The sequence below is a fragment of the Nematolebias whitei genome, chromosome 3 (assembly GCF_014905685.2).
Source record: "Nematolebias whitei isolate Nwh7 chromosome 3, NemWhi1, whole genome shotgun sequence".
NCBI lineage: Eukaryota > Metazoa > Chordata > Actinopteri > Cyprinodontiformes > Rivulidae > Nematolebias > Nematolebias whitei.
Window position 1 is genome coordinate 38,297,208 of NC_056500.1, and position 27,120 is coordinate 38,324,327.

The 27,120-nt window shown below is 43.6% G+C and overlaps 1 protein-coding gene across 1 annotated transcript; it reads left to right on the forward strand.

The window, feature by feature from the left end:
* Positions 1-1,818: 1,818 nt before the first annotated feature.
* dlc1 (DLC1 Rho GTPase activating protein) lies at positions 1,819-25,417 on the forward strand. The gene is made up of 14 exons (XM_037698247.1): positions 1,819-1,913; positions 8,229-8,300; positions 10,498-10,579; positions 11,336-11,399; positions 14,094-15,727; positions 16,308-16,487; positions 17,811-17,970; positions 19,591-19,798; positions 20,029-20,245; positions 20,583-20,697; positions 21,860-22,075; positions 22,686-22,903; positions 22,984-23,157; positions 25,042-25,417. Exons 1-14 carry the CDS (start codon positions 1,901-1,903, stop codon positions 25,139-25,141), a joined length of 3,453 nt encoding a protein of 1,150 aa, XP_037554175.1. The 5' UTR covers positions 1,819-1,900; the 3' UTR covers positions 25,142-25,417.
* The last annotated feature ends 1,703 nt before the right edge of the window (positions 25,418-27,120 follow it).

Below are 27,120 nucleotides of genomic sequence, written 5' to 3' on the forward strand. Positions count from 1 at the left end.
TTCCCAGACCAGCTCGTCTCAGCCGTCTGAGGAAGTAGAGTCTCTGATGAGCTTTCTTGATCAGGCTGGTGGTGTTGTTGCTCCAGCTGAGGTTGTCATTCATGTGTACACCCAAGTACTTGTAGCTGGAGACCACTTCCACCGCAGATCCTCTTATGTTCGGGGGGGGGGGGGGGCGTAGGTGTTTTTGTTCCTTCTGAAGTCCACAATCATCTCCTTTGTCTTCTACACGTTGATGTGAAGGTTGTTCTCTTTGCACCAGCTCCCAGGTGTTCCACCTCCTCCCTGCAGCTGGACTCATCGTTGTTTGTGATGCATCCCACCACGACTGTAACATCTGCAAACTTTACAATATGACAGCCTGGATGGGTAGCTGCACAATCATATGTGAGTAGAGTAAACAGGATGGGGCTCAACACACATCCTTGAGGACAGCCAGTGCTGAGGGTTATAGTGGAGGAGGAGAAGTTGTGGATCTTCACTGACTGTGGTCTGTTTGTTAAGAAGTCTAGGACCCAGTTGCAAATGGAGGGGCTTAGTCCTAGTGTGAATAGTTTGTCCATCAGGGTTTGGGGGATCATGGTGTTGAAGGCGGATGCGAAGTCCACAAAGAGCATACGGACGTAAGAGTCTTTCTGCTCCAGGTGGTTGAATGCGGCTGACACCAAAAGTTGATTGTAGTTGCTGCCTCAGAGGAGTCAACGAGGGAGAAGGTGGACTCCAGAAACCATCTCATAACCAGCAAACTAGTTGGTTGGTCCACTTGTGTGTGTGCTTCTTGTGACACAGTTTGTTGTGGCTCCTCAGACTGATGAAGTTCTTTGGATGAAGGACGAAACGTTACTTAACGTTGTTGGATTTTTACCTGGATTATTGACGATGAACTTTGATGATTGCAGTTATAGTTTCATTCAAATCTGACAGGTGGTTCATGAGATATTTTGCTAACACAGGGACCAAACATCTGGCGGCAGGCGATAACTTGGCAGGCAATAACTTTGGGAAGTAGTGGTGCAGAGGTTAGAGAAGATGGGCCTGTGATCAGAAAGTTGCGGGTTCAACTCCCCGGACTGACAACATCAAAAAATTTGAGTGGAAAAGGTGAAACACCCTCATTTGCCCCACTCTGGGCCCTTGAGCAACCCCCATCATGCTCCCAGACATGTCTCTTTAAAATAAGTAATCGTGACTCATTGAGACTACCTGTATAAATAAAAGGTAAATAAAATAAAAAATAACAAACTCATTTGTGGGAGCTTCAAACATTCGGGTCAGTCTGGACCTGGTGACCCTTCAGAGGTCAAAAGGCATTGTCATACCTGCAGCAGGCGTCTTTTCACATGGATCTGACGTCACAGGGGGCGTGTCCAACCGTCTCCTGTAGTTTGGAGTGATATACAAACACCAGTAAATAAACGGCGGATCACTTTTATTTCCAGGACAAACTCAGATCTCTGGCAAGTTGATCCAGACAGCTCTCCTGCACCTTTTCCCTCCTCCAGCTCGTCGTCAGGTGGTGGGGGCGGTGTGTGTGTGTGTGTGTGTGTGTGTGTGTGTGTGTGTTGGGGGTGGAGCCACCCTCAGTAGCCCATTCCTAAAGCTTGAATCACGCAGCTCCATTCACATTCCTGCTGGGAGCTGCAGCTCCGTGCGCGCAGGAAGACGCGCAAAACTCGCAGGATTTGTGTGTGTGCGGCAGCTGAGCCCAGCTCCGAACATGGACCTCCAGCCTCCATCACAGGACGTCTGACTCCACAACTTTCTTTTGGTTCAAGGTTTTATTTTATTTTTATTATTTTTTTTGTCATTTCTCGGTCTTGTTGGATTAATGATGCGCTGGGAGCTGGCGGCTCCGGGGAGTTAAAGTTTGCTTTTCAAGCTGCTCACTGGCGCATGAAACATGATATTAACACGTAAGTGACTTTTATTCCGTCAAATGAACACTTTGTTTGGCTGTTTTTTAAATTCAGGTCATTTCCTGTTTATTAGGAGGCGGATGAACACGAGCAGTCACATCTGTGGTCATCCTGTTTGAATTAATTAGTTTTATTTGAAACCTTTACCTTAGGTCTTCTTTAGCCTGCAGGCTGTCAGATGCAGATAAGACACAACCCCCCCCCCCCCCACCACCTCCACTGTTTGTCGCATACCTCCACGTCCCCCACTCCTGTTTACAATTCACTGAATATCTCCGGGTTTTGTTTGCCAGATAACCTTTCTCAGCACACACGCACACGCACACACCCCATCAGCCAAAGAAACTTTCTAGCTGATTTGCCTGAATGAAGCTTTTATTTTGATGGGGGGGGATTCAAGCTGGAGCAAATCTTTTTTTCTAAGATTACAGCACCATTTTCACTTTTACTACATTTCCCTACTATTTGAGCATAAAATATAAAAATCTGCGGCTGTGTAAACTGTTTCCCATTTCTCTGGCAGGCTATGATTGTTTTATTTTTGTAACCCCCCCCCCCCCCCATCTTTCCACTTTTGCCTTTTCCAGCACACATAGCTCCTTATCAGTGCCCTTGGGCAGATAGGAGCTGCTGTGAGCTTCAGTTAAACCATAAAACCATTGACAACGTGCTCGGAGTCACATCTGGCCGAGCCTTCAGAGGTTGACTTGTGTAAGTCTGAGCTCTGTGAGAAGAAGGAAGCACGCTTCAGGAAGGGAGCTGCAGTCTTATCTGAGAGATTTACATCCATGTCCTGCGAGTGGATCCATATGGTGCTTTTTGGGCCTCTCATCTGAAGGTTACAGGGCTGTCATTGAATCTGTTGTGATGGGGGAGGTTTCTGGCAGGTAGGCTGTCATCTGGCTGCAGAAAGCCTCTCAGAGTTTTTAAATATGCCTGGTCACCTGATCCGAGGAGCATGAGCATAAATCTGTCATCAGGGGGGCACGAGGGCTGTTGGGGTTAGCAAAGCGATGATCCGTCTGGACCAGCTGTGTGTGTGGTTGGTGGATCTGTGCTTGCATGCTTACACCAGCTGGTGGTTGAAAACTGGAAAGAACCATGTTAGTAGATGTTTTTTCCTCCTTGAGTGTGTATCAATGAAGCATAGCTTGAGGCTAGCCAGATGGTGATGTTCCTGGCACCGTATCACTTCGCTAAAAGCCAGACTTTGTCTGTGAACACCAACTGTCTCAGCGCTGAAATCACAAAACATGATACCCATTAGGAAAGAATAATCTGGTACCAGCGGTCTCTTCCAATTCATTACCGCTCACACTAAAACAGACTTTATACCTTGTTCTCACAGGCCGAGAGTCGGAGGGAGGTCCTCCATCAAATAGTTTGAATGTCCATCAATGAAAAGAGCTCATAACATCAAGTTATCAACAAAAACTACCAGCGTTATGGCAATTTGTACCTTTTTAAAGTCAGACTTTTAGAGCTCCAAATTGGAAAGTCACACGTTTTTCACCAGTCCCAAGCTCCTCACAGGTGTTAATGTATATATACATCCTTGACCACTTTCTAGTTTTGATGTTCCAGTCACTTCGTACCCAGACTTCCTTGGGTACAAAAGAAGCAGCCTGTCATGGGTTCAGTTGATATAACTAAAAAATACATTCTGGTTAGTGTTGTGTTAAAAATTGAGGCAGGGCCAGTGAGTAATCCAGGAAATTAAAACAAAATAATTAGAGATAATTTCAAAAATGACCCGAGGATACACATCTATAGAAAAAGGGTTTATTTTAAGGTCATTTAAGGAGTGGAGTTTAGTTATTAGGGCTAGAATGAATCAGTAAGGTAATAGATCTGTCTCTGGATTATTGGTGTCAACAACAGCACAGACGTGGTCTCAAACTTGGAGTATTTATCTCCATTAAGGTTCCAGGGAACTTTATTATCTCTAGTGGGCAAATAAGTTTACATGGTGGAGGAAAACGGAGAACATAAATTAACATCGTATATGAAACACTGACATCTAAAGGACTGATACCAGATTATTCTACATCATGGAAGAGTATTTTTGTCTCAGTAGGATCATAATGAACTTTTTCCTCAATGGAGGCCTCGCATAAGTCGAGATGGAGTTCCTTTTTTTTGTTTTTAAAGACTCAACCTTAAACAAGTCTCTGAGGTGACGTCCAAGCAGAAAGTTCCAGCAATTCAACCACTCATTGCTGCTGGCATTTCTTCAGTTTACTGTTAATCACAGTCCAAAGGTGTTTGCACTGCTGTTCTCTCTCTCTCTCTCTCTCTCTCTCTCTCTCTCTCTCTCTCAACAGGAAGATTTCCACTAAAACCAATAAATAAGTCTTTAGGTTTTGTCATTAATCGTTAAAATAGAGAAATAAACAGATGAAAGGTGCATGGTACAACAAGAAGCTACTAAATGGCAAAAAATATAAACCAGTGACTCTGAACCATGCCCCACCCAAAAGTAAATAAAGTAAACACCAAGGTTCTTGCTCAGTAATCCAGGTACAAATCCAACAATGTTCAGTCAGATTATCTGGACAGTTTCTGGTTTTTTTTTTGTTTTTTTTCTGAGACGTTTCGTCCTTTGTCCAAAGGACTTTTTGAGTCCAAGGAGCCACAAACAAACTGGAATCCTCCAAGCACCACATTCCCATAGTGGAAAAAAACAGTTTGCTGGTGATAAGATGATTTCTGGGGCCCGCCCTCTTCCCCATCAACTCCTTTAAGGCAGCTATTCCAAAATGGTTCAAAACACCGCTAACACTGAAGAAGTCCTTTTGGATGAAGGACGAAATGTCTCGGCAAAAGAAGCACGCTGCACAGCCGCCATTAGTAACCCTGTGGTTACAGTGTTCAAATGTGTAAAATGCAAAGAAATACATTGTTTTTCTGCTAAGAATGATTAATTAATTAATTTCCCACAGAATTTGACTTGAAACTGGAACACAGTTGCATTTTCCGGATCCCAGTTCCAACACCTGAGTAAAACAGACGCATCGTTATTTGGTGTAGGTCTCTGCTTGGGTTATCGGATCACGTTTAGACCCACATTGCAGCTTCTTCAGGATGACCTGAAGTCCATAGGGAACCTTTTGGGTGGTTTTACAGTGCCCCCCCCCCCCCTCCTTCCAACCCCAGCAATGATTGGGTAATTTCAGATAAGCTACCTCAGTTCACAACAGACTTCTCAATCTGCAGCTTCAAAGAGCCTCAGAGATAACCACATTCAGGCTCTTGACCTCCAGTTTGCTGCAGCGGAGCCTTTGAGGTGGGGAGCAGCATCCTTTGTTTGCTCGCCGCTGACAAACTCCCACTGGAGCTGAGCATTCAGAGTCAGTCTAGCCAAACCCCACTGCCTCCCGCGATGGAGGGAAGCTGTGGCCAGCAATTGTGAGAATTTCCTTCCTCCGGAAGGGAGAGAAGAGAAGTGGCGAGTGGAGTCCAAATAAGCAGAGACAACACAAGAGACGAGTGAGAGGAAGTTAAAAAAGAAAGCAAATAATGAGCAGAATGGATAATTTTAGATGTTTTACACCAACTGGCAGCTCTCCGCATGGCTTCTTACCAAGGTCTTGGAAGAAAGCCAATCGTGGTTGGAATGAAATCTCTATTAGCGTTGGCTTGGCTGTCATTGGACATATAATGTGCTGATAATCACTTCCTTTCCCGCTGAGCGGCAGTGGGTCACTGCGCTGTTTTTGCTCTTTCAAATCAGCCAGAAGTAACTTCAGACTAACTTTACTGAGAGGATTTATTCAGAGCTGTACACTTATCTTAAGACGGGGCTCCGTGTGTCAGAATGTGTGGTATTTATTTTATTTTTGCACAGCTGTCCCGCCTGACGGGGAAGCTTTGTGCTTCCTGTTTGGCCCCTTTACCAGCAGAACCAGAGGCTTTGGTGCTCTGCTTGTTCCTCTCCATGTTCACAAGCTAAACAATCGGCCGCCTAAAATGGAATTGGAAGAACATTATAGCATGCGGTTTTCTTTTTTGAGCCTAGTAATTGTTTGTTACTTCAATAGTTCATAACCCTGAACTCTGTTGGGAATAAAAGGAACGTTGGGAATGTGTTTTGCTTTCTCCCAGTAATTAGCTGGTTCTGTTAGCATCATCATTTTAGCTATGAACAGTTGGTATGGCCCAATCCCTTAACGCAGACACTGAAATAAATGAGACTTTTCTTTATTTCTACTTGTGGTTAAGCTCAGTAATTGGCACTTGTTCCATCTTATTTTAAGCTCTGAGTAAAACACAGTGTGGTTTAGTATCTGTCTTTAGGTACAAGGACGTTTGCTTGGTACACACAATCACCGGAGCTTGTGTTAGTCTTGGCTGCCTCCCTGCCCATTATCTGACCAGGAACAAATGGAAGGCTGGGTCTTTCCAGTCAAGTGTTGGTCCGTGGCTGCGGCCGCGCCTCCCGGACCTCTTCCTGAGAGGGAAGCTGAAAGAGGAAGTGAGGTAGTTCCCTGGTGAAGGTTCGAGAGAAGGCAAAAATTCACAGTGAAATTTGAATGGTTCGGTTGGGTGTGGTTGGATAAGTAGGCTGTTTTTTTTTTTTTTGCTGTTTTTTTTTTTTTTTTTGCTTCTATGGTAAATATCACACTTACTTCTGTGAATGGCTGGAGAACCCCTGACATGATGTTCACTTTAATTCATCTGCGTCGTAAACTCTCGTCTTTGTTTCTTGGCACGTTGAGTTCTCGTCTGTGGAGTAGATTTGACAGGACATGTGTTAGAGTAGCTGCACACCGAAGGAGCTTACTGGATCTCAGATCGTTTCCTTGTATACTATTTCTTCTTTATACTTGATCTCAGATCGTTTCCTTGTATACTATTTCTTCTTTATACTTTATATTATCGCTATATTTGGGTGTAACTGGGATCTTGAGTACACAATTCGTTCCACCTCGTGCACCACATGTGATGTGAATGACAGTAAAGTCTCCTTGAACCTTGAGAGTTGTTGTTCTGAGCTTTTGGGGTCGGAAAGACATTCATGTTTGTCTGTCTGTATTTGCATTTCAATGGCCTCTTCTGTCTTTTCAGTTATTTGTCCTTAAACATGAGGATGTTTCTTGCAAACACAGACTAGTTTATGCGCACACACAAGTAAACCACAAGACTCTCCTAGATGTTGGTATAATTACACTTTGCTTTCTAGGTTTTTTGGGCTCATTGCACTCCAGAAATATAGAACTAAACACACTCATATTACGTGCGGGGACATTTACATGCTTTCCTCAAGCGTATGCCACTTTTTGTACTTGCCGTTCCTTCGTTCCGGCGAGGACGTTGTAAAGTCGTCACTGGAAACCCTTGAAACACGTTCCCGTCTTTGAACTGCTGTCTGCGGGGAGCTGGTGTTTTGTGGCCACTTGGCATATGTCATCTAAAAGGCTTTCACACATAATTGGGAGACATCTTCGTGGCTCCTCCGACACGCTCAGTCACAGCATTTAGCATAACAAGCTCGAATATCACACCCTGCGTTTAAAGGGAGTTATGAAAGAGTTAGTTTGACGGGTGTTGTGAACGTGCTCGGCTGTGGGGAGAGGTGACACGCATCAAACAGAACATATTTGTTTTATATAAAACTTTCAGACATTCCTGAACTTCTCCGCTGCGTCCTTACATTCATAGATCAACGTTGAGTGGTCAAAGCAAACATATTTAAAGCATCCAGGCACTGGAGAGTCGTGTGTGAACTATGAAAACAAGCTGCTCGCTTGGCTGAGGAGCCAAAGAGTAGCTCACACTTGGCATGTGTGGGTGTTGACACATTTGTTTTGAACAATGCTTTGAGCTCCAGCTGTACAGAGGTCAGCAGCTTTACAGAAACAAAATTATTTTACAAAATCAGCCTTCAAAAGGATGAAAACAACACTGAACTGGGTAAATGTGCATTTCCTGCAAAAATGGAATGCTAATGTTTATTCCTGATTATGCTAATTAAAAAAAAGCTGAAGCTTACTTGAAATACATCAACAGCAGAAATTCAAAAGGTGCAAGAAGCACAAAAAGTAAAAAAAAAAATAATTAAAAATGCAGAACAGGTTTAAATTGGCTCAAAATGAAGTTATAAAATGAGTGTGAATAAAGGCTCAAGTAGTGAAACGCTAACAAACAGTAGGAAAATGCTGCTTTACAGCCAGAAAAATGCCTCCTCTGAGAATGTGTTTGTAAATCGCATGGCCCACCCTTTTAAAGAGGTTGTGTTTATGAGGTTTTGGGGGATTTTTAAGAGTTTTCCACATCCTGACGTGCTCTTGTTCTGGTCTTGGTGTTTTGTAGAGATTGAAGCCAAAGAGGCCTGTACCTGGCTCCGAGCTGCAGGGTTCCCACAGTACGCCCAGCTTTATGAAGGTAAGGAACGCTTTTTCATTCACAACATGCTGCTCTTTTGAAGGTTATTACCAATAGGCCTAATGGATATTTAATTTATATTTTTATTTAAGTTCCTGTCGGAAAAAAAAAAAAAAAAAAAAAAAATTAAAATCTGACTGGACTTACAGCCGAGACTAGAGCACATTATTTCTGTCTAAAAACAACTCCAAGCTTGAAACTTTCTCAGCTTTTAATGCAAAAACTTTTGAATAAATCTTTATAATTCTGTAAATTGTTTATTATACAGTTATTCTTGCAAAGACGCATGTAATTTTGTGTAAATGTAGAGATTTAGAAAAGAGGTTCTGCATGAACCGTCTTGTGTTTTTGTCCCTGGATGAAATAAACTGTTTGTCCAAACTGTGGTCGCTCAAAGAGGTGATTAGGACAGGAAATATAATATTTTTATCCATACTTTCTGTAAAATTCCAATTGAAAACGTTACTTTTAAGGCCGATAAAAGATTACGTTGCTAATATTGTTTCTAATCATCAGCTGTTTTAAACCTGTTATTATAATCTTTTGACCTTCTTAAATAAGCTACAACAGCTGAGAGACAAAATCATTTCAAAGCTTTTGTCACTTTTTCACATAAAAAAAACAGCACCAATGTGTTTTTGCTGTACAACATACGTGCAATAATAATAATAGCAATAATAATAATAATAATACTTTATTTATAAAGCCCTTTAAAACAACCACAGCTGCAACAAATTGCTGTACACACAGAATCAAGACAATTTAATCACATAAAAAAATAAAACAGTTGTTAAACCCTTACGATCACTAAAAACAATAAAAACAGTGCAGAGCAAATTCAGTCTGTGTTAAAAGCCAGGGAGTAAAAGTAGGTTTTTAAAAGAGTTTGAAAAATGGACAGTGAAGTAAGTGTAAGAAGTGTCACACACAAAAGAGCACCATAATGTGCATGTGCAATCGCACACTTTGTACAGTTTAACACTCCTTGTGTGTGACGATGAGGCCTTTTACCTTTGGCACTTCATTCTAATGTTCAAATGAAAAGAATGTCATTCATGAGTCAGCACAGCCTGTACTATAGTTCAAACATTAACTGAGGTTTGGCCATAATAAGTATTACTTAGTATTATGATAAGTAGTACTCATAAGAACTAAAGCTTGGTGTTGAATAAAACCACTGTTAGTCAAACAATTGCACATGGTTGATAATAGATAATCAGCTTGACCTTTGCTTTAAATGCTTTAAATACATATATCTGTCAAACTGACAGTTTTAACAGTCCAAGTATCTGATCTGAATGCCATTAGCATACCATTTGCCTTTCTGTAATTACAAGATGCTGACAAGGACCGAGCTATCGCTGTCAGCAGGTCATTTGTTTGTTTCCACCTCACCCTGAAGAGGCTTCCCATTGTGTTTCTGCGCAGGTGTTGCATATGTAAGAGAACGAAAACAACACCGTTTCAAACACAGCCAAGCACTTTTACAGATAGAAGAGCCACTTTATCTTGATGTCATTTGCACCCAAGAGGGGATCATTAGGCAAGGCGCATTGTCCCTCGGTCCATCCATGGAAGAATGTTTATTGAGCCCCTAATGATAAGCAGACTGATAGGCTGGTTTTAACCAGGACCAGAAGGTGAAAGATGCTAGCCGTCTACGAGTTGCATGTTCTTATCAGCATCACCCCTGAGGCTTTAGATGCAAGATTCCTCTTTGGAATAGGGTCAGCACATTCCAGCCTCAGCATCTTCAGTGTCCATCCATCTGTCTTAAGCATTCCAGCCACAGAAGAGCATCTAAAATATGTTTGGCTTTAAGGCACGTTTCTCAGTGCAGTGTCTGGCTGAAGCAGTGGCCCTTGTGTTGACTAGAGAAAGAGCAAGAGGCAGAGAAGGAAGTGGGACCTCTGAGTAGCAGTGGAGGACCTATTGTCATCCTTTCGGTCCCCCTGTGCTTCAGATCCCCCCTGCCTGCATGGTTTGAAAGCTGCAGCTGTGTTTGTTTGGTCGGCTAAGACGCCGCTTCCTCTTTTTAAGCTTTTCATCAAGGTTGCAGCAGTGAGGGAGAAGCTAGGTGTTTGAGCAGGTGGGTGTGTTCGGGGGCTAGGGGCGGTAACTCTCGTCTTATCTCAACACGCAGATCTAATCGGAGAAACGCCACAACACTAACTCTACTCTCCCTCCGTGTTTGCAGACTCCCAGTTTCCCATCGACATTTCTTCAGTCACCAAGGACCATGACTTCCTGGATCGAGATGCTATTGAGGCTCTCTGCAGGTGAGATAACAAATCATGCCAAACTTTTCCTTTGAAGGCGTGTGTGATTACCTGTCAGCCTACACGTGAAATCACAAAACCATAACTTCAAAAGGAGGCTCACGTTAGATTAAAGATTTATGCGATAAGCACCTGGAAAGCATAAACAGTCATTTCAACGCATCTTATACATCTTCTATAGGGGTTTGTGTGTAGGGAGAGCTTTGCAAAGCAGTAAGAGACTCAGGTTTGTCTCTTGTCACATTAATTAGCTTATGAGGAAGGAGGTCTTATGGTTCTCTAATAGAGTCAACCTCTAATCCATTTCCACGTCCTGGTAATGAAAGTCAGCAGGTGTCTGGCAGCATCTGGAAGCCATCGTCTCAGTGCCTCATCTCAGGCTTTCACCCTTTCCTCACAACCCCAGCCATCCCATCGCTTCATCTCTCCATTGTTACACGATATGCTCTAAGACCTCGCAAGAGGGGTGACCCCCCACCACCCTCAGCTCCTTTCTCCAGGTGGCAGCAGGGATAAGCTTTCCGTCCCCTCCCCAGCAGATTTCATCTCCCTCGCGCTCTTCCCGTTCATGTAGGGGATTATCCTTCAGCAGCTCATTAACCAGCTTCCTCTTGGTCTTTCTCTACCTCAGCTCTGTGTTTCTTTTAATAATCTTGTTTCTCCCCGTGAGCATCCTCCTAGTGGGATAGTTCGAGAAGGTCGATGAGCTAAAATGTGATCCTTTGTGTTAGTCTAACTCATTTTGTGTTTTTGCAGGAGGCTGAACACTCTCAACAAGTGTGCTCTAATGAGGCTGGAGATATCGCCACAAAGAAAAAGAGTAAGTGCAAACACTTGCACTCTCCTCCTTTCAGGGAAATAAAAAGACTGTTAGGCTCTTCACACAAAAACAAAATGAGCGTCATCAGTTTGCCCAGCGGCTACTTTTTTCTCTCCTCTTTAATGAGGAGGCACCTGTCGAGCTTACTCCGAGATCAAGCAGACTCCGAGGACCCTAGGGGAAGGGAGGGCAACTTCAATGGGTCGCATTCACTTGGACGGCCCCCTTTTTCAGATATTTCATTGTTCTTCAGACTTGCACACAAAGTAATGCTATCACTGATCTCTTGGATGTGGTTTGATGTGATAATGGTTGCTTTTTACCTTTGCCAAACCTTAACTGGTTCCCCATAATGAAGCCGGCTTCTAAGAAAAGGAGAGTTCCTATATGATCGTGGTTCAAGTAAACTAAAAGGTGCTGACTGAGGCGCTGTTGCTCTGTAGAAATAATGACTTGGTTTTATCCAAATCACCCATTAGTTCCCAGCAGCCTTCAGAGCATAGTAACATCCTTGTTCCATGGGTGGTGGTCTTCATGAGGATGACCCTCTGTGTCACCTTTCAAATCAGGAGTCAGCAGACGGAGGTAGACAAGTCAAAGACGTTGTTATTTGCCTCCTGACTCCTCGGCTCTTATGAGACAAGCACGTCGCACCCCCCACCCAGACAACTTAGGAATGCATTGATCTCGTCACGTCTTCACATTCCCTTTCCTTTTAAATCACGCCCCTGTCTCCTGGTCTTTGTGCTCCGTTCTCTCCGTCTGATTTATTGTAAAAATAAATAATTTTCATTCTGCACTCTCCTTTACGTGACCTTCTGAGTAGCTGCTGTTTTTCAGTGGACGCTTCAGTCAGTTTGAGGATACGATGTGTGCAGAATGTCAACACAAGGTTTTTTGGGTTCAGGGAACCCTTACAGGGGAGAAAAAGTTTCAGGAACCCCCTCATGTTTATTAAATACATTTCTTCAGTCTCTTTAATACAATGGAAATATTTGTGCAACATAAATACTTAAGACCAGTTTTTTAATAGTGTTAATACAATTTTTATACTTTTAAACATGAGGTATTTTTCATTCAAGACACACTTAATTAACACAATTTTTACTTTCAACTTCCAAAAATTACAGTTTTGAGAAAATGAACAGCATCAAAAACCACATTAAAACTTCACCTATTAAAACAATGAACATAATAAATGTATTGACACTTCTTCAAATTATTACATAAAACTATTCACAAAAACTGAACAGAATCATAACAGCAGGAGTCAGACCAAGAAACAGGACTTCATTTGTAAACTGATTGATGCTGGAACGCAAATAGCGGGGGCTGGGGGGCCCTCCCCCAGAAAATTTTGAATAATGTAGATGTGATTTTCTGCATTTTCGTGTATTTTAATGGGTTGTTAAACATCTACATGTGCATGCTTGTAAAAAGTAAAATAAATAAAAGATTTGCAGACCCCCAAGCACTGGCACACAGACCCCTGGGGTCTGGGGACCCCAGTTTGAGAACCATTGGTTTAAACTCTACTGGCCAGTTGCTGCTCTTTGTGCACAACAAATTAAATCACTGCTGCCAGCTCAAATGGTAAATGGACTGTACTTGTCTACAGTAGCTCCTTTCTATCTTGTCAAGTCACTCAAAGCTCTTTACAACACAATCTGTGTCCTCGTTTACCCATTCATACAGCACTCTATATCTTTACAAAGAGTAATCAGTGCTTTGTATCACATTCATACACCAATGTGACACACATCGGAGGCAATGAGGGCTTCAGTGTCTTGCTCAGGGACACTTTGGCATGTGACTGCTGGTGGAATTGAACCCCCAACTCTTGCAATCGAGGACGACTGCTCTAAACACTCAGCCACAGCCACCCCTTTATTTTTTCCAGTGAACATAACTAAAGAAGCAAGCAACAGTACTATACAAACAATTTTAGTTTTTATGTTTTGTTAACTTGGGATCATTTAAAAGCTCTAAAAGGTGAGTGAAAATGCAACTTTGCTTCTTTAACGTGATTAGAGACGAGTGGGCATCTATTACAAAAGATAAAACCCATGACAGTAGCAGTGCATGGGTCTTCTGTTTGAAAACTGCTGGGTGGGGGTGGTGACCCCAGTCTGGCTGGCTACATTGTGAGCTATGGGGGTCATTTTGGAATTTCCTGAACTCCCTTCAGGGTCTGCGATAGATTAACCAAACTGGGGGAGGCAGACGTTTTGTTCAAACGTCCGTCTATTAATTGCAGCTCAGTTTCGCACTCCGCACCGATTGTTTAGGTATGTGTTTGTCGAGGAGTCTGGAGGTGAGAGTGACATGTTGAGTGATAAATCGAACATTTCTTCAGGTCTTCATGTTGCGACCTCAGATTAAGCTAATCTTATCCAAAGTTGTGTCACTGGAACATGATCTATCTTCTCTTGGTGGTTCTTCTGACCTTTTCTGAGTGATCTTGTGTTTTAGAAAGAATTTGACAGTTATTGTATATAATTATGTTTTATGTAGTTTAAAATAGAACAAGTCTGGGGGAAAAAATCATAACTCCAGAGAGCTTCCTGGTTCATAGTGAGGAATGCTGTACAAGAAGTGGAAAACTAGCCATGCATAATGTCCACTAACTGTTTCACTCCCTCCTGCTCTTTCCCCCACACTTCCTTCCTTCTTTGTCTCCCCCCCCCCATTTAGAGCGAGGACTCGGATGAGGATGAACCTTGTGCCATCAGTGGTCGCTGGACCTTCCAGAGAGACAGCAAGCGCTGGTCCCGCATGGAGGAGCTGGAGGTTTTCTCCTCGTTCCCTACAGATGTCTCTCAACCTGCCAAGGACCAGGTATCCCAGAAAGGCAAGCCCACCCTGCGTGAAGGCAACAGCTCAGAGAGCGTACTGACTGACCTCAGCGAGCAGCCAGAGGTGGGATCTATCCATAGCAGTGGGAGTGGAGGAATAGGAGAGAAGAGCCATGGTGCTGCTTCAGTGAATGAAGCTCTACCTGTTGGAGCCACACGAGCCAGCTCAGTAGCCAGCATGTGCTCATCGTCAGGCACAGGAGGGTCTGGAGGCCAAAATGAGGACTCGCTCTCTGACGGGTTGCCTCCGTCTCCCTTGGAGACGCTCAGACACTTCACCTTCGATGTCAAAACAGGGATGATAGGAGGAAGCCTGGATCGAGAGGGAGGCAGTGGAAAAAATACACGCTCAAGAGCAAAAAGCTTCCTGAAGAGGATGGAGAGTCTCCGACTTCGCAGCAGCACCTCGTCCAAGAGGAAGAAGAAGGGGAGCGCCGTTGGAGGGAGACTAGAAATCAGTGGACCCGTTGCCAAACAGGGTCTGGATGAAGACAAACTGAGAAGGTTTAATTGTGTGGACATCTCAAGCATCAACTTAAACCACCATTGCAATCCCACTCAGACCATGACCCTGAACCGGAACCGCTCGGTGTCCTACTCCACCCAGACCAGCAACGGGAGCACTGGGAGCACCGGCAGCAGCCAGTCTGAAGCCAGCAGCGGAAGTGCGGTGAGCACGCCCAGTCCAGTGACCCGGGCTCGCAGCCACAGCACAGCAGCAGGTTCCAGTAAGAGAGGAGGAATGTATTTGGAGGGGTTTGACCCTTTTAGCATTCTCCAACAGGCTTCGGATCAACAGCCTCCCCCACCCAAATCTGCCCTGCCCATCCCTTGCCAGGACAGAAAGGGCATGTCTATTGATGAGCAGAACCACAAGAACAACTGTAGCATTCAAGGTAAAGGTAGACATGAAGAGGAGGAGGATGAGGAGGGGGGCATGATCTTCTTCTACTTACCCGAAGGCCACAAGCCTGGAACGTTCCCCAAAGCCTTGCAGGATGGGAGTTCACGTCACCACAACGGGAATGAGAACGGAAACTCTGTGATCCTCAGGGGACGGCAGAGCAGACGCCAGCGCTGGACCTCTTCGGGCTCCGTGGACAGCCGACTCAGCTTTTATGACAACGTCCCCTTCACTGCGAGCGAGGAGGCAGTGGAGGAAGATGGGGACGAGCACAAACTGGAGGAAGTTCTGCAGCACGTCAATGGCTTTGTTAACGCCTGGTCAGAGGCTGTGGCCGGTGAGGAGGAGGAGGAGGAGGAGGAAGAGGAGAATGAGGAGGAAGACGGGGACTCAGACTCAGCTTTGGACTCGGCATCCCCCTGTCCGTCCTCTCCTTTGCAAAACCGTCTGGAGGAGACGGAGAATGGAAGTGACCAGGACAGCACAGGAAACCCGCTGGGCGAAGCAGAGGACAGCATGAGGGAGAGGAGTGATTCAGGCGTGGGGGCGTCACTAACTCGGACCAGTAGGTCAGTAGAAACAAATAAATCTAAAACGTACTCTTTGACTGAATACTTTTACTGTTTCCACCAATCATTCCTCCAGCAGCATTTGCTTAAATTGCTCCACAATCTATTGTTAGCTATTCTATAAACCGTAATACCAAACAAAACTACTTGTTTATAATTTAGCTGTTTCTTTGCTTAGATAAACTTATTAAGACACAAGAGTGCACATAAATCCAACAAACAGGCAAATAAGTCTTCAGCTAAATGAGAACTTAACAAAAAGGTGACAATGAAAGATAAACCAAGAGGGACAAGCTGAGGCTTCTCTTCTTACATAACGGGGTAGAGTTCTCAGGAATCCTGCCTGGTCTCCATGGGGACTGTTCCTATATATTCCGGGGAATTTACCGGCAGAATTACCTTTGGATTCTTCAAAGATAATCTCTTGATTGATGTATGCATACGTCCTTGTAATCCCTTGGCCACACACAGCATTTGTTCTCACTGTGTGCCGTTTTCATTGTTTATGTGTACACAAAAGCAGATTTTAAGAGTTTCTGATGTCTCAATATGGGCTTTCTTCTTCTCCAATGTGCTTCAGACCGCAGAAACTCCGCTGGCCGAGCTTCCAGAACTCCCATCGGCCCAGCTTGGCCTCCGCTCAGCTCCAGATCAGTTGCCAGTCTGTGCTGCAGATGAATCTGCTCCAGAAACTCTCGCTTCTGCAACTCACTGCTCTGCTGGAAAAACACACTCCGACAAACAAACATGGCTTCAGCTGGTGAGTGGATTGGAGGAAAATGGACTATCTTACAGGGAAACGGTATATTTCACTAAAGGGAACGTCCTTGTTCTGACGAACATCCAGAAATGTTTATAAAACAGCCTGCATCTTAAGTTATGCCCCTCAAATATCCATTCAGCCAGCCGCTGCCGCTCAATCCGCTCCATCTGCAAGCTGTGACGGCTGTCCACGGAGGTTGGGTTTCACATTCTTTTCCCAGGCCTATAATTGCTGGGAAGGGGCGCACATTGTCTTCTGAGCGATGCAATTATGGCAGTTCACACGCAAGGTGCTGCGCTGCAGGCTGGAAAGAGTTGCCCTTGGCTCAAACTACCTTTACAAAGTGTCGTATTAGGTCGGAGCAACTTTATTTACACTGCTTTGTGCCTGCTCCACCTTAACCCCCGGCCTGCATCAACAGTAGCCATGTTTTGTGTCTCTTAAAACATATACAGCAAGGACAGATCTGTTGACAGAGCGGTCCTTATCTGACAACAAAATGTATGGTCAATTTGAAGGTTTAATGCTTTTATATGTGAGAAACTGAAGATGGAAACATTGGTTCATTTTCTTGCGTTTTCTCCTTCTTCTACAGGATCCCTCGTTTGCACTAAAGCATCATGAGGGTCTTATGACAGGCTCACTGAGAGACAGAGTCCGATTGTTGCTTGTACATATTCCGAATTCCGTCCGCGATCATAAAAAAGTTCATTTTTTCCCTAATTTTTTCAAACCGTGGTTCCGAGAAGGAGTCCAAGTCTTGTGAGCATCAGCTCTCACAAAGACACGCTTGTCCCGAGTCCCACACAGAGGCCTTCACTAAACACGCTCGCACCCCTGCAGGGTGCAACGCATCCATAAATCTGTGGGCTCCTTCTTGTGAGACCAGCCGTGTTGTTGTGCGTTTATTTTTTTTATTTTTGGTTGTAGAGTCACTGAACACCAGCTCTGATGTGCATGAACACCCTCAGAGAGAAACAATCTGTAAAAACAGCCACAGGAGGGTAAAGTAGTGGGTTTTATTACAGTGGCTTACATTTCTCGCCCCCCCCCCCCCACCCCCCATCCCCCCAGTTTCCTCTCACCTTGTCCAACCTCCCCTCCCATAAAACTTGCAGACACATCACATAAAACACACTGTTTAGAGAAATCTTGTTTAAACTTATTTACATTTAAAACTGTGATTAATCCTTTTTATCCACACAGCTGATCTTCAACACATCTCATTATTTGTGGTTATAAAATATGTCTTTAGTTAAAATGCAAAGACTGACTTGTGCAAAATCAAGTAGATGTTCCTTCTCTGTGTGCATGTTGCAGGGCGGTGCCGAAGTTCATGAAGCGGATCAAAGTGCGCGACTACAAAGACAGGAACGTGTTCGGTGTGCCGCTGCAGGTCATCGTCCAGCGGACGGGCCAGCCCCTTCCTCAGGGAATTCAGCAAGCCATGCGCTATTTACGGAATCACTGTCTGGACCAGGTACGTTTTGCACTTTTCCTCACACAGGTGGATCACCTGGTGCCTCTCTCGTCAAAGTTTTAAAGATCTTGCACAATTTATTGTTCAAAATTGATTACTTTGTGAATGTTGTTTGGTTCATGCGATATTTTGCTGACAGACACAATTAAACACACACACACACCTGTCATGGTGGTGGGCAGAAATTATTACACCAAGGGACCTAAAGGTGTTTATTATGAGCACTGATTATTTTTCATCTTAAATAAATAAATAAAAATCAGAGCATTTTGTGTCATTGGAGATGTTGGATGTGATTAATCAGACGCTCTGGTCCTCTCCCTATTTAAGATAGAATGTAGCAAATTCTGTTTTGAGTTAGTTTAGATTTTAAACCACATTAAAACTTTAGGATGTTTGCTCAGTTGAACTTTCAGCAATGTTCTTTTGTTGTCCCCCGTCACGAATCAAAGAGGAGGTATTAGAAATATCATCCATCCGTGGGGTACTGACTTCCATTTTGGTGTGTGGTTGGTGGTTATGTCTAGGCGTAAGAAAAGTTATTTTCGAAATTTGGGTTGCCGTGTCAAAATTCAAGATGGCCACCACCATATATATGTATAAATATATGTAAACCAACAACCACAATCATTTAAGGAAACATTGCTTTCTAGTTTTTATAATGCTTAAAACTATTGTTTCTTCAAATGGCTGGGGTGGCCAAAGATTAATCAATGGTGGCCTAGGCCACCATTGGCCACCCTGTGGCTCCGCATATGCTCATCACTGTGCACTGCCTTGGACAAGTTACGGGTACTTCTCTTCTCCACAGTGAAACTTTTACCCACTTGAATATCTCCCACCAAAAACATTAAGGTTTATTTACAGTCCCAGTTCAGTCCCAGTTCTGAAAAACACTCATCTTTAAATCTACAAACATCCAATAGTCAAATCCTTCAGTGTTGCATAAGATGGTTTATTTAACAAAATCACACATGCTCAGTGTATGTATACTTTTCCTCTTCTCTCCTTTCTCTTTTTTTGTCATACTTTCTGTAAACCGCAGGACGAGTGCTCGCGAAGAATCAAACCGTTCAGCTGTTGTCGCATCTCTTTATTTTAGCGACAGCTCTGCAGAGCGTGCCCGCTCCCATAAAGGGCACAACTGAAAAAGTAGAAAATAGCTGTTGGAGGAATGCAGAATTGAAAAGAGAATGATGGCTTTCTTCTTTGAGCGGGACAAGACGCCTCTGTTCTGAGGTGGTTAAAGCTCGTGGAAAATATTCCAACTGGACATTTAGTGTTTTTGTTTTTTTTCTTCAAGCATTTGCCATTTTAGACGGCCCTAAAAGACCACTGATACGTTCTTGAAGGGATTTGTACCAGAATGGACTCTGGGCTTCTAGAGCTTCTTGTATTTATGTGAAATACTTCCATATTAACTGTAATCCCTCAGTTTATGGATGTTACTTTCTAAACTTGAGAGCCTGTTGCTGTAAAATGTGTCCGACTGTGTGATTTGGACGCACGAACCCTTTTAGACACAGTTTATTAATAAGATCCAACACCTACTTCATGCTAATACTGACACTAATGAGTAACGAGTTTATTGAGGTATTTCCTTGCTTCTCCTCCTGCCAGGTGGGTCTCTTCAGGAAGTCCGGAGTTAAGTCTCGCATCCAAGCCCTGCGGCAGATGAACGAGGCGAGCGGCGCGGACGGGGGAGGAGTCAACTACGAGGGCCAGTCGGCTTATGACGTCGCCGACATGCTGAAGCAGTATTTCAGAGACTTACCAGAACCTCTGCTCACAAGCAAACTGTCTGAGACCTTCCTGCAGATCTATCAGTGTAAGAATGTCAAAGAGATGTAAGAATTCTGTTTAATGTCCCGCCAAGCCAGAACCCTTATGTAACACACTTAAGTTCAGCACAGATGCCATCATAGCTCAGCCCTGACAGGCTAAGTGCAGCCTTACACAACTTCCTGATTGAATTAACCTGCTGGTGCATAAAAAGTTTGACATGATTGGGCGTGACAGGCGCTAACTTCATTAACGTGGAGCCGTCTTCTCCTGCAGACATGCCCAAAGAGCTGCGTCTCCAGGCGACCCGTGCCGCCGTGCTGCTGTTGCCAGACGAGAACCGAGAGGCGCTGCGCACGCTGCTGTGCCTGCTCAGCGACGTGACGGCGAGCGTGGCCGAGAACCAGATGACTCCCACCAACCTGGCCGTGTGCCTGGCCCCGTCACTGTTCCACCTCAACACCCTGCGCCGCAAGGAGAGCTCCTCGCAAAGGTGTGTCCTCTGCCCGGCGCGTGTCGATGCTTTTAACAAACAGCTTGGTTCGGATTGCATAACACGCAGGGGCTGCACGTTTGGAGAACAGGAAGGGCTCCCGCCCAACTTAACAAAAGAGCGGGATGCTAAAGATGGAGAGCAGAGATGAGAAAGGGAGAGGAAACGGGATAAGTTACATAACATGTTCACTTAAAGATGCAGATGATCCATAAATTGCTGCTCTATAAGGAGGTCCATCTTTGCTTACATGCCCTCCTTTTTGCACACTGTCAACATGAGAGATCATATTAATATCACTTTTGTTTCTGTTTTATTCTCTCTTCCGTTGCAACAGGGTGATGAACAGGAAGCAGATGCTGGGAAAGCCTGACCAGAGGGACCTGAACGAAAACCTGGCTGCCACTCACGGGCTGACGCACATGATCCAGGAGTGCAGGAAACTCTTCAGGGTCAGTGTTCAGAAGCTCTGGAAGCCAGTTCATGTCAGGAGGCAGCACACGGGACGTATCTGCTGACCCTCTTCATGGAACACGAGTTTGATAAGACAAAAGCAAATGTCTCCTCCGGCTCTCTCCGCCATGCTGCAGTCACACACCTCGTGTCTCCATGTTTGTCGTGTAAACACACAACTCACAGAGCCAGTTCATGCTGATGTTTGTTCAAGCCTAACTCAACTGTAGTGTTTAAATATTGTAATCGGACTAGGCTGCCCCTTTGTTAGTTCACATTTAAAAACTGAAGAATACCATAATTAATGATCCTGCAGCATTACATATCCATGAATCATGCAGGGCCTCCCACATGACCATTCACACTGATTAGATTGTGGAAGAGCTTCTTGGTTTCCTGTCATCATCATCATCGTTATCACGTAAACAAATTCAATCACCTCCAAAATTACTGTTTTTGATTGGATTACATTTGGCTCGTGGGGCCCTGTGAAAGGGAAGCGTCCTCTGAACTAACTGGATGTATTTAACTTGATTTGTGTCCGTCTTTTTGTATCGGATGAGTCTTAGATCATCGTGTTTGGGTTTGATTTGAAGATGACAAATAAACTAGGAGAAGCTGGAGATGAAGTCAGGATTTTGATGTGCTCCTCCTCTGTAGAATCAAGTATTTAGAGTGAAAGTGACGCCATCTGTTCGGCAGCTGAATCTTGGCCAACATAGTTACATACAATAAATGAAACGTATCAAACCCACAGCAGCAAATCTACGAGAACGGCTGAAAAAGAAAAGAATCGAGGTGTTGCAACGGTCCAGTCAGACCAGAACCTGACTGAAGGACCTGCAGAGAGCTGAGAAGAAACTGCAAACCTCATTGAACTGAAGCAACGTTGTAAAGAAGAGTGGGCCAAAATCAAACCATCCTAAAAGTGATTCTACAGGCTACTCAGCCATGTGGCAGGCTTAGTGTAGCTTTTTGTGTAACACACAGAAACATGGTGGGATCTGTTGTGTGTGTTTGTACACTAGAGGTCAGATTTGAATACGTTTAGATTAGTTTTTTTGTATCATCTGATACGTAAAACTCTAGAACTGAAGGAAAGTGGACTTTCTTTTTCAGCTAATAGTTTTGTGTGTTCTTTGTCTCCTCCTTTCCTCACAGATTCCTGAAGAGATGAATCGCTGCAGGAACTCGTACGTGGAGCAGGCTCTGCTACCGCAGCGCTTGGAGGAGCTTGCAGGTGACGAGGCCGGCCGGGGGAGCTACAGGGTCTACCTGCAGAACAGCTTGGACACTCTCCTCAAAGAGGCCAAAGACAAGTTCAAAGGTTACGACAGCTGCTCCACGCCTGAGCACGCCGAGCTGGCCTACAGGAAGGTGAGGAATCAGGTTTGGACACTTGGACGTGATGGGTTTCAGGAAAGAGAGAGCGAAAGCACATTCCTTCTTCTGTGTTCAGCGCAGAAACAGGCCATCACTTTGCTTCCTGTCGTCTTGATGTCCGCCCTGCGTCTCTGAGCAGTGAGTGGAAAAGCAGCAGTTAGGGCTTCCTGTACAGAAACTGGTCCGTGTGAAAATGTCCAGGCTCTTGCTCCTTTCTCCCAGCCCCTCTCTGGACTCTGTCCCAGGATGACATCAGCTCCATGTTGCGACATACACAAACAAACTGGACCTCACCACTATCCCAGGCCTACATTTCCTGTGTGAAATGTGCACAAGAGGCTGGACAGAGTTCTCTTTTCTCCTGTTAGAAAGTCACAAGGCTGAGTGTGAGGGCAGAATGAAGCAGCTGACTTGGCTAAAGGGCAGATGGAAGGACTGTTTGTAGATCTGGATTGTTCATTTTCAAAGTGATGATTAGATGTTCCAGACAAAATGGCAGAATGCTTCATGTTCACATTAAATAAGTTGTTTTGGCCTGATTACATAAAATAAAGCATAAGGATCGGTGTGAGACATAACAACGACTTTACATCTGTTCCTCCAGGTGCACGATGGATTTCCACTGCGGCTCTGGAAAGTGACCGTCGAAGTTCCTGCGAGTCCCGAGGAGGTTCTGACCCGAGTTCTGCGAGAGCAGGGGCAGTGGGACGAGGACCTGCTGGAAAGCCGGGTAGTAGAGACCCTTGATGAGCGGACAGAGATCTACCAGTACGTCCGGAACACCATGGCTCCACATCCCACCAGAGACCACCTGTTGCTCAGGTAGGCTGATTTTATCCTCCTTATCTCCACCTTATCCACTGCTTCACCATGACCCAAACCATCTCAATCATTTCCACCAGAACGTGGATAACAGACCTGCCGAAGGGTGCGTGCGCGCTCGTGAGTACGTCTGTGGAGCACGAAGGGGTATCGGTAGTGGGCGTCCGCGTCAACGTCCTCACCTCGCGCTACTTCATTGAACCGTGCGGAACTGGCAAATCCAGACTCACACACATTTCCAGGATCGACCTCAGGTGAGTGGATGACACAAGATCAACAACAAATCACTAACAGAGCAAAGCTCAACTAGACAAATTGCATTTGAATGTGTGAATGCTTATTGCTGAAGAACATGCTAAAAAAAACAGCTGAAATTAGCTAAAAACATGCTGAAATGTAGCTGAATTGTGGCTGAAATGGAAGAACAAGCCTAAGTCAGCAGAAGAAAGCTGAAAGAACACATATTTGCTGAATTAGCTTTAAATTAGCAGAAATTAGCACAAAAAATATGAAATTACCTTAAAAAAGGCTGAAATTAAAAAAAGGCTGAAAAGTAACTGAAAATGCTGAAAAAAGCTTAAAACAACCAGAAGGAATTGGGTGGAGCTGAAATGAGCTAGAAAAAAATGTGGAATTAGCTGAAAATGCTAAATTGAGCGACAAGAAAAAAATGCTAAATGGTAGCTGAAATAGTAGAAAAACCTGAAACTAGCATAAATAATCTGAAATGAGCATAACAAGCTGAAATTAGCAGAAATAAGTTAATTAGGCTGAAAGTAGCAGAAATTATCACAAAAAAACTTTAATTTATCTGAAAACAGCTGAAATTAGTTAGTCTAAAAAGTTAGCTGAAAAGGTAGAACAAACTTAAAATCTGCAGAAGGAAGTGGAGAGAGCACAATTTTGCCCAATTAGGCTGAAAGAAGCCGAAATTTGCACAAAAAAGTGGAATTTATCTGAAAAAAAAATGCAGAAATATGCACACACAAAAAAACTGCTGAAAAGTAGCTAAAACAAAGTAGAAAGAAGCTGAAATTACCAGAAGGAAGTGCAAAGAGCACGTTTTTGCTGAATTAAGCTGAAAAAAGTTTAAATGAGTGCAAAAAAGTTGAATTAGCTGAAAAGCTAAAATTTGCGTAAAACAGCTAAATAGTAGCTGAAATAACAAACTAGGTGAAAAGAGCTAAAAGAAGCATAATAAGCTGAAATTATTAGAAATAATTTAATTTGGCTGAAAGTAGAAAAAATTCCCCCCCCCCCCCCCCAATTTTTTATTTATTTATCTTAAAACAGCTGAAATTAGCTTAAATAATGTTTAAAAGATAAAACAAGCTTTAATTAGCAGGAGCAGAAACAACACGTTTGCCCAATTATGCTGAAAGATGTAGAAATGAGCACAATTGGAAATTTTCTGAAAAAAGCAGAAATTTGCAACAACAACAACAAAAAACAGCAAAAAAGTAGCTGAATAGGCAGAAAGATGCTTAAGTTACCAGAAGGAAGTGGAGAGAGCACATTTTTGCTGAATTCGGTTTAAAAAATGTGAAATTGTTGCAAATAATGTGTAATTTGCTGAAAATGCTTAAAAAAAAGCATTAAAACTGCTAAATACTAGCTGAAATAGCAGAAAAAGCTGAAACTTTCCAAAATAAACTGAAAGGAGCTGAAAGCTGAAATTAGCAGAAAGAAGTTAGAAGAAGCACAAAAATGTAGTTGGCAGAAATAATCTGAAAGGAACTCAACACAGCTGGAAAAATCTCAGCTGAATGTAGCTGGAAAAAAGTTTTAAGTTTGCAGAAGGAAGCTGAAATAAGCGGAAGCAGAACAAAATGTGAAAGGAGTAAACGGTTGTAAACAGATCTGAAGGATGTAAAATGAGCTCAATTAATTTTCTATGAGGGGGGAAATGGCAGAAAATGATAAATATTCAAAAACTAAAGTTGCACCAAAACCAGAAGTCATAGCAGGATTGTCCTGAATGAGCTGAACGTTTTGATTTATGATTTGTTGAAACGGACCAAAAATTGTGGAACGAGATGCTGAAAAACGTACAGAAGAAAAATGGATCATAGTGTGAATGTTTCACAACACAATATGGCACCAGTGAGCTAACTCTACATCTGTGTCTGCTCTTCTAGGGGTCGATTCCCGGAGTGGTACAACAAACTGTACGGACACTCGTGCGCCGCTGAGGTGGCGCGGATACGAGACTCATTCACTGCTCCCCTGGACAAATAAGAACACAGCGTGCAATTTGGACCGACACCAGTTTCATGGATTGAAATGCTTCTTTTTTTATTTTAAAGACAAAGCCCGGAGGCTGGATTGAAGGATGTTTGCCTCGGGTCAGAACAGACTGATGTTTGAAACTGTCACACTAAGCTTTATCGTGACTTGGGGACATTATGTTGCTGATACAGGATGTATGGTTCAGACTTTATCTAAAGGGATGATACTGCTTCTGAGAAGCCAGGGAGAACCAAGGTATGTTTGAGCTTGTGTGTGTGTGTGTGTGTGTGTGTGTGTGTGTGTGTGTGTGTGTGTGTGTGTGTGTGTGTGTGTGTGTGTGTGTGTGTGTGTGTGTGTGTATAAGAGCAACAAACGGTTAGTGTGTATTTGCCATGTGGTTTATAGGCAGAGAAAAGTGTGTACATAAAGTATTCTGGTCTGTTATTGTCTGCCTTTTGTTACCTCTGTCCCCTTCCTGTTACAGCAGAGCGCAGGAGGAGCTCTAGATGTTATTACAGCGAGCTGATTGATGAATGTATGGGTGAGGAAAGATGCAGATGTGCTGCTAATACGCAGACTGAGTGGAAACAATAGAGACGGGAAGCAGCGAGTCGACAGGTGGGCCAATAGCATGCAGGGTTTTTAGTGTTTGCAGGTAGAGGAGGATGAGTGCTGGTGGCTGGCTCACCAAAAACGAAGGACGGATCAAAGACGGGGCCTCATTTACTGACAGACAAAAGTCACTTCAGTCCCTTGAAGAGAAGCTAGTTTAGTCAGATGTGGTGAGCTTAGAAAATAAGGCGTATTTTTAGATAGACGATGCCAAAATCTGTTAAAAGAACAGGGAAAAAGCAATTTTATTGGACCAAAAAGAAAAAAGAAGCTGTGGTTTTCCAGTATTGTTCGTGGCACCAGTACTTTTCGTTTAAAGCACAGCACCGTTCAGGCGATTTCGTGTTTTTGCAATAGTCATCGGCTGTAAATCACTTACGTACTCACAAAACACATTTTCACGTGCACGTGAACAGAAGATACAATGCACAGTTCAAAAACTCGCAACAGAAACCTCAAACTAGAAGAGATGAGCTACAAACAAAACCAACGGTCCTTTTATAAAGGGCCAGATTTTACAGGTTTTACTGTAACGAGGGAAGACTGAACGATTGTTTCACAGGAAGAGTGAATTCTTTCCAGTAAGCTTCTTTCTCAGCAGTGTTTTATGGGACATTTGGACCTTCAAAACCCTTTTTGTTCATAACAATCTTCAACATGCTTCAGTCCAAGGCTGTACGTTGTGTCTAATGAATTTACTAAGCCATTTGTCCATATCACAAGTTTGTCTTTGCCAAATAATAGTGCATGAATATAACAGGTAATTTAAAACAAATATATTTATACCTCAAATATGTGTTTGTTTTCATTTATTTTATGTTATTGTACATGTTAAGCTTTGTTACAGAAATGAGAACATGTTTTATCTTTTTTATTAATATTATTTCTGTACAGGTTAATCAAAGTGCACTATTAAATGGAAATAAAATACGTGGCATGTAGGCGTTCTGTTTTGTTCTACAACACCTTGAAGTTGTTCCAGTGTTGCATTTTAAATCTGCTCCAATCTTGTTTACACTACACTTGGTTCCAGCAGCAGATTTCCCTCTGGAATGATCCATGTTGTCATATTTCTCTGTGACATGACTCTTCCACACCAGTAACTCCATGACTGGACGGCAGAAAAGCCAAGAAGATGGTGATCTCCCTCTTTGTGATGCTTGGTATGTGGGGGCTGCTGCACCAAAGAAAAACCATCTTCACAAATCAGAATCAACAAGAGGCAAGGCGGTCGTATGGCAGGGAAGAGGGACTTCCTGAGGTCAACCCAGGAGCTGATAAAACAATGTATTTTTTTTGGACTATAAGGCGCACCGGATTATTAGGCTCACTGTCGATTTTTTAGAAAATTAAAGTTAAGTGTGCCCTGTAGTCTG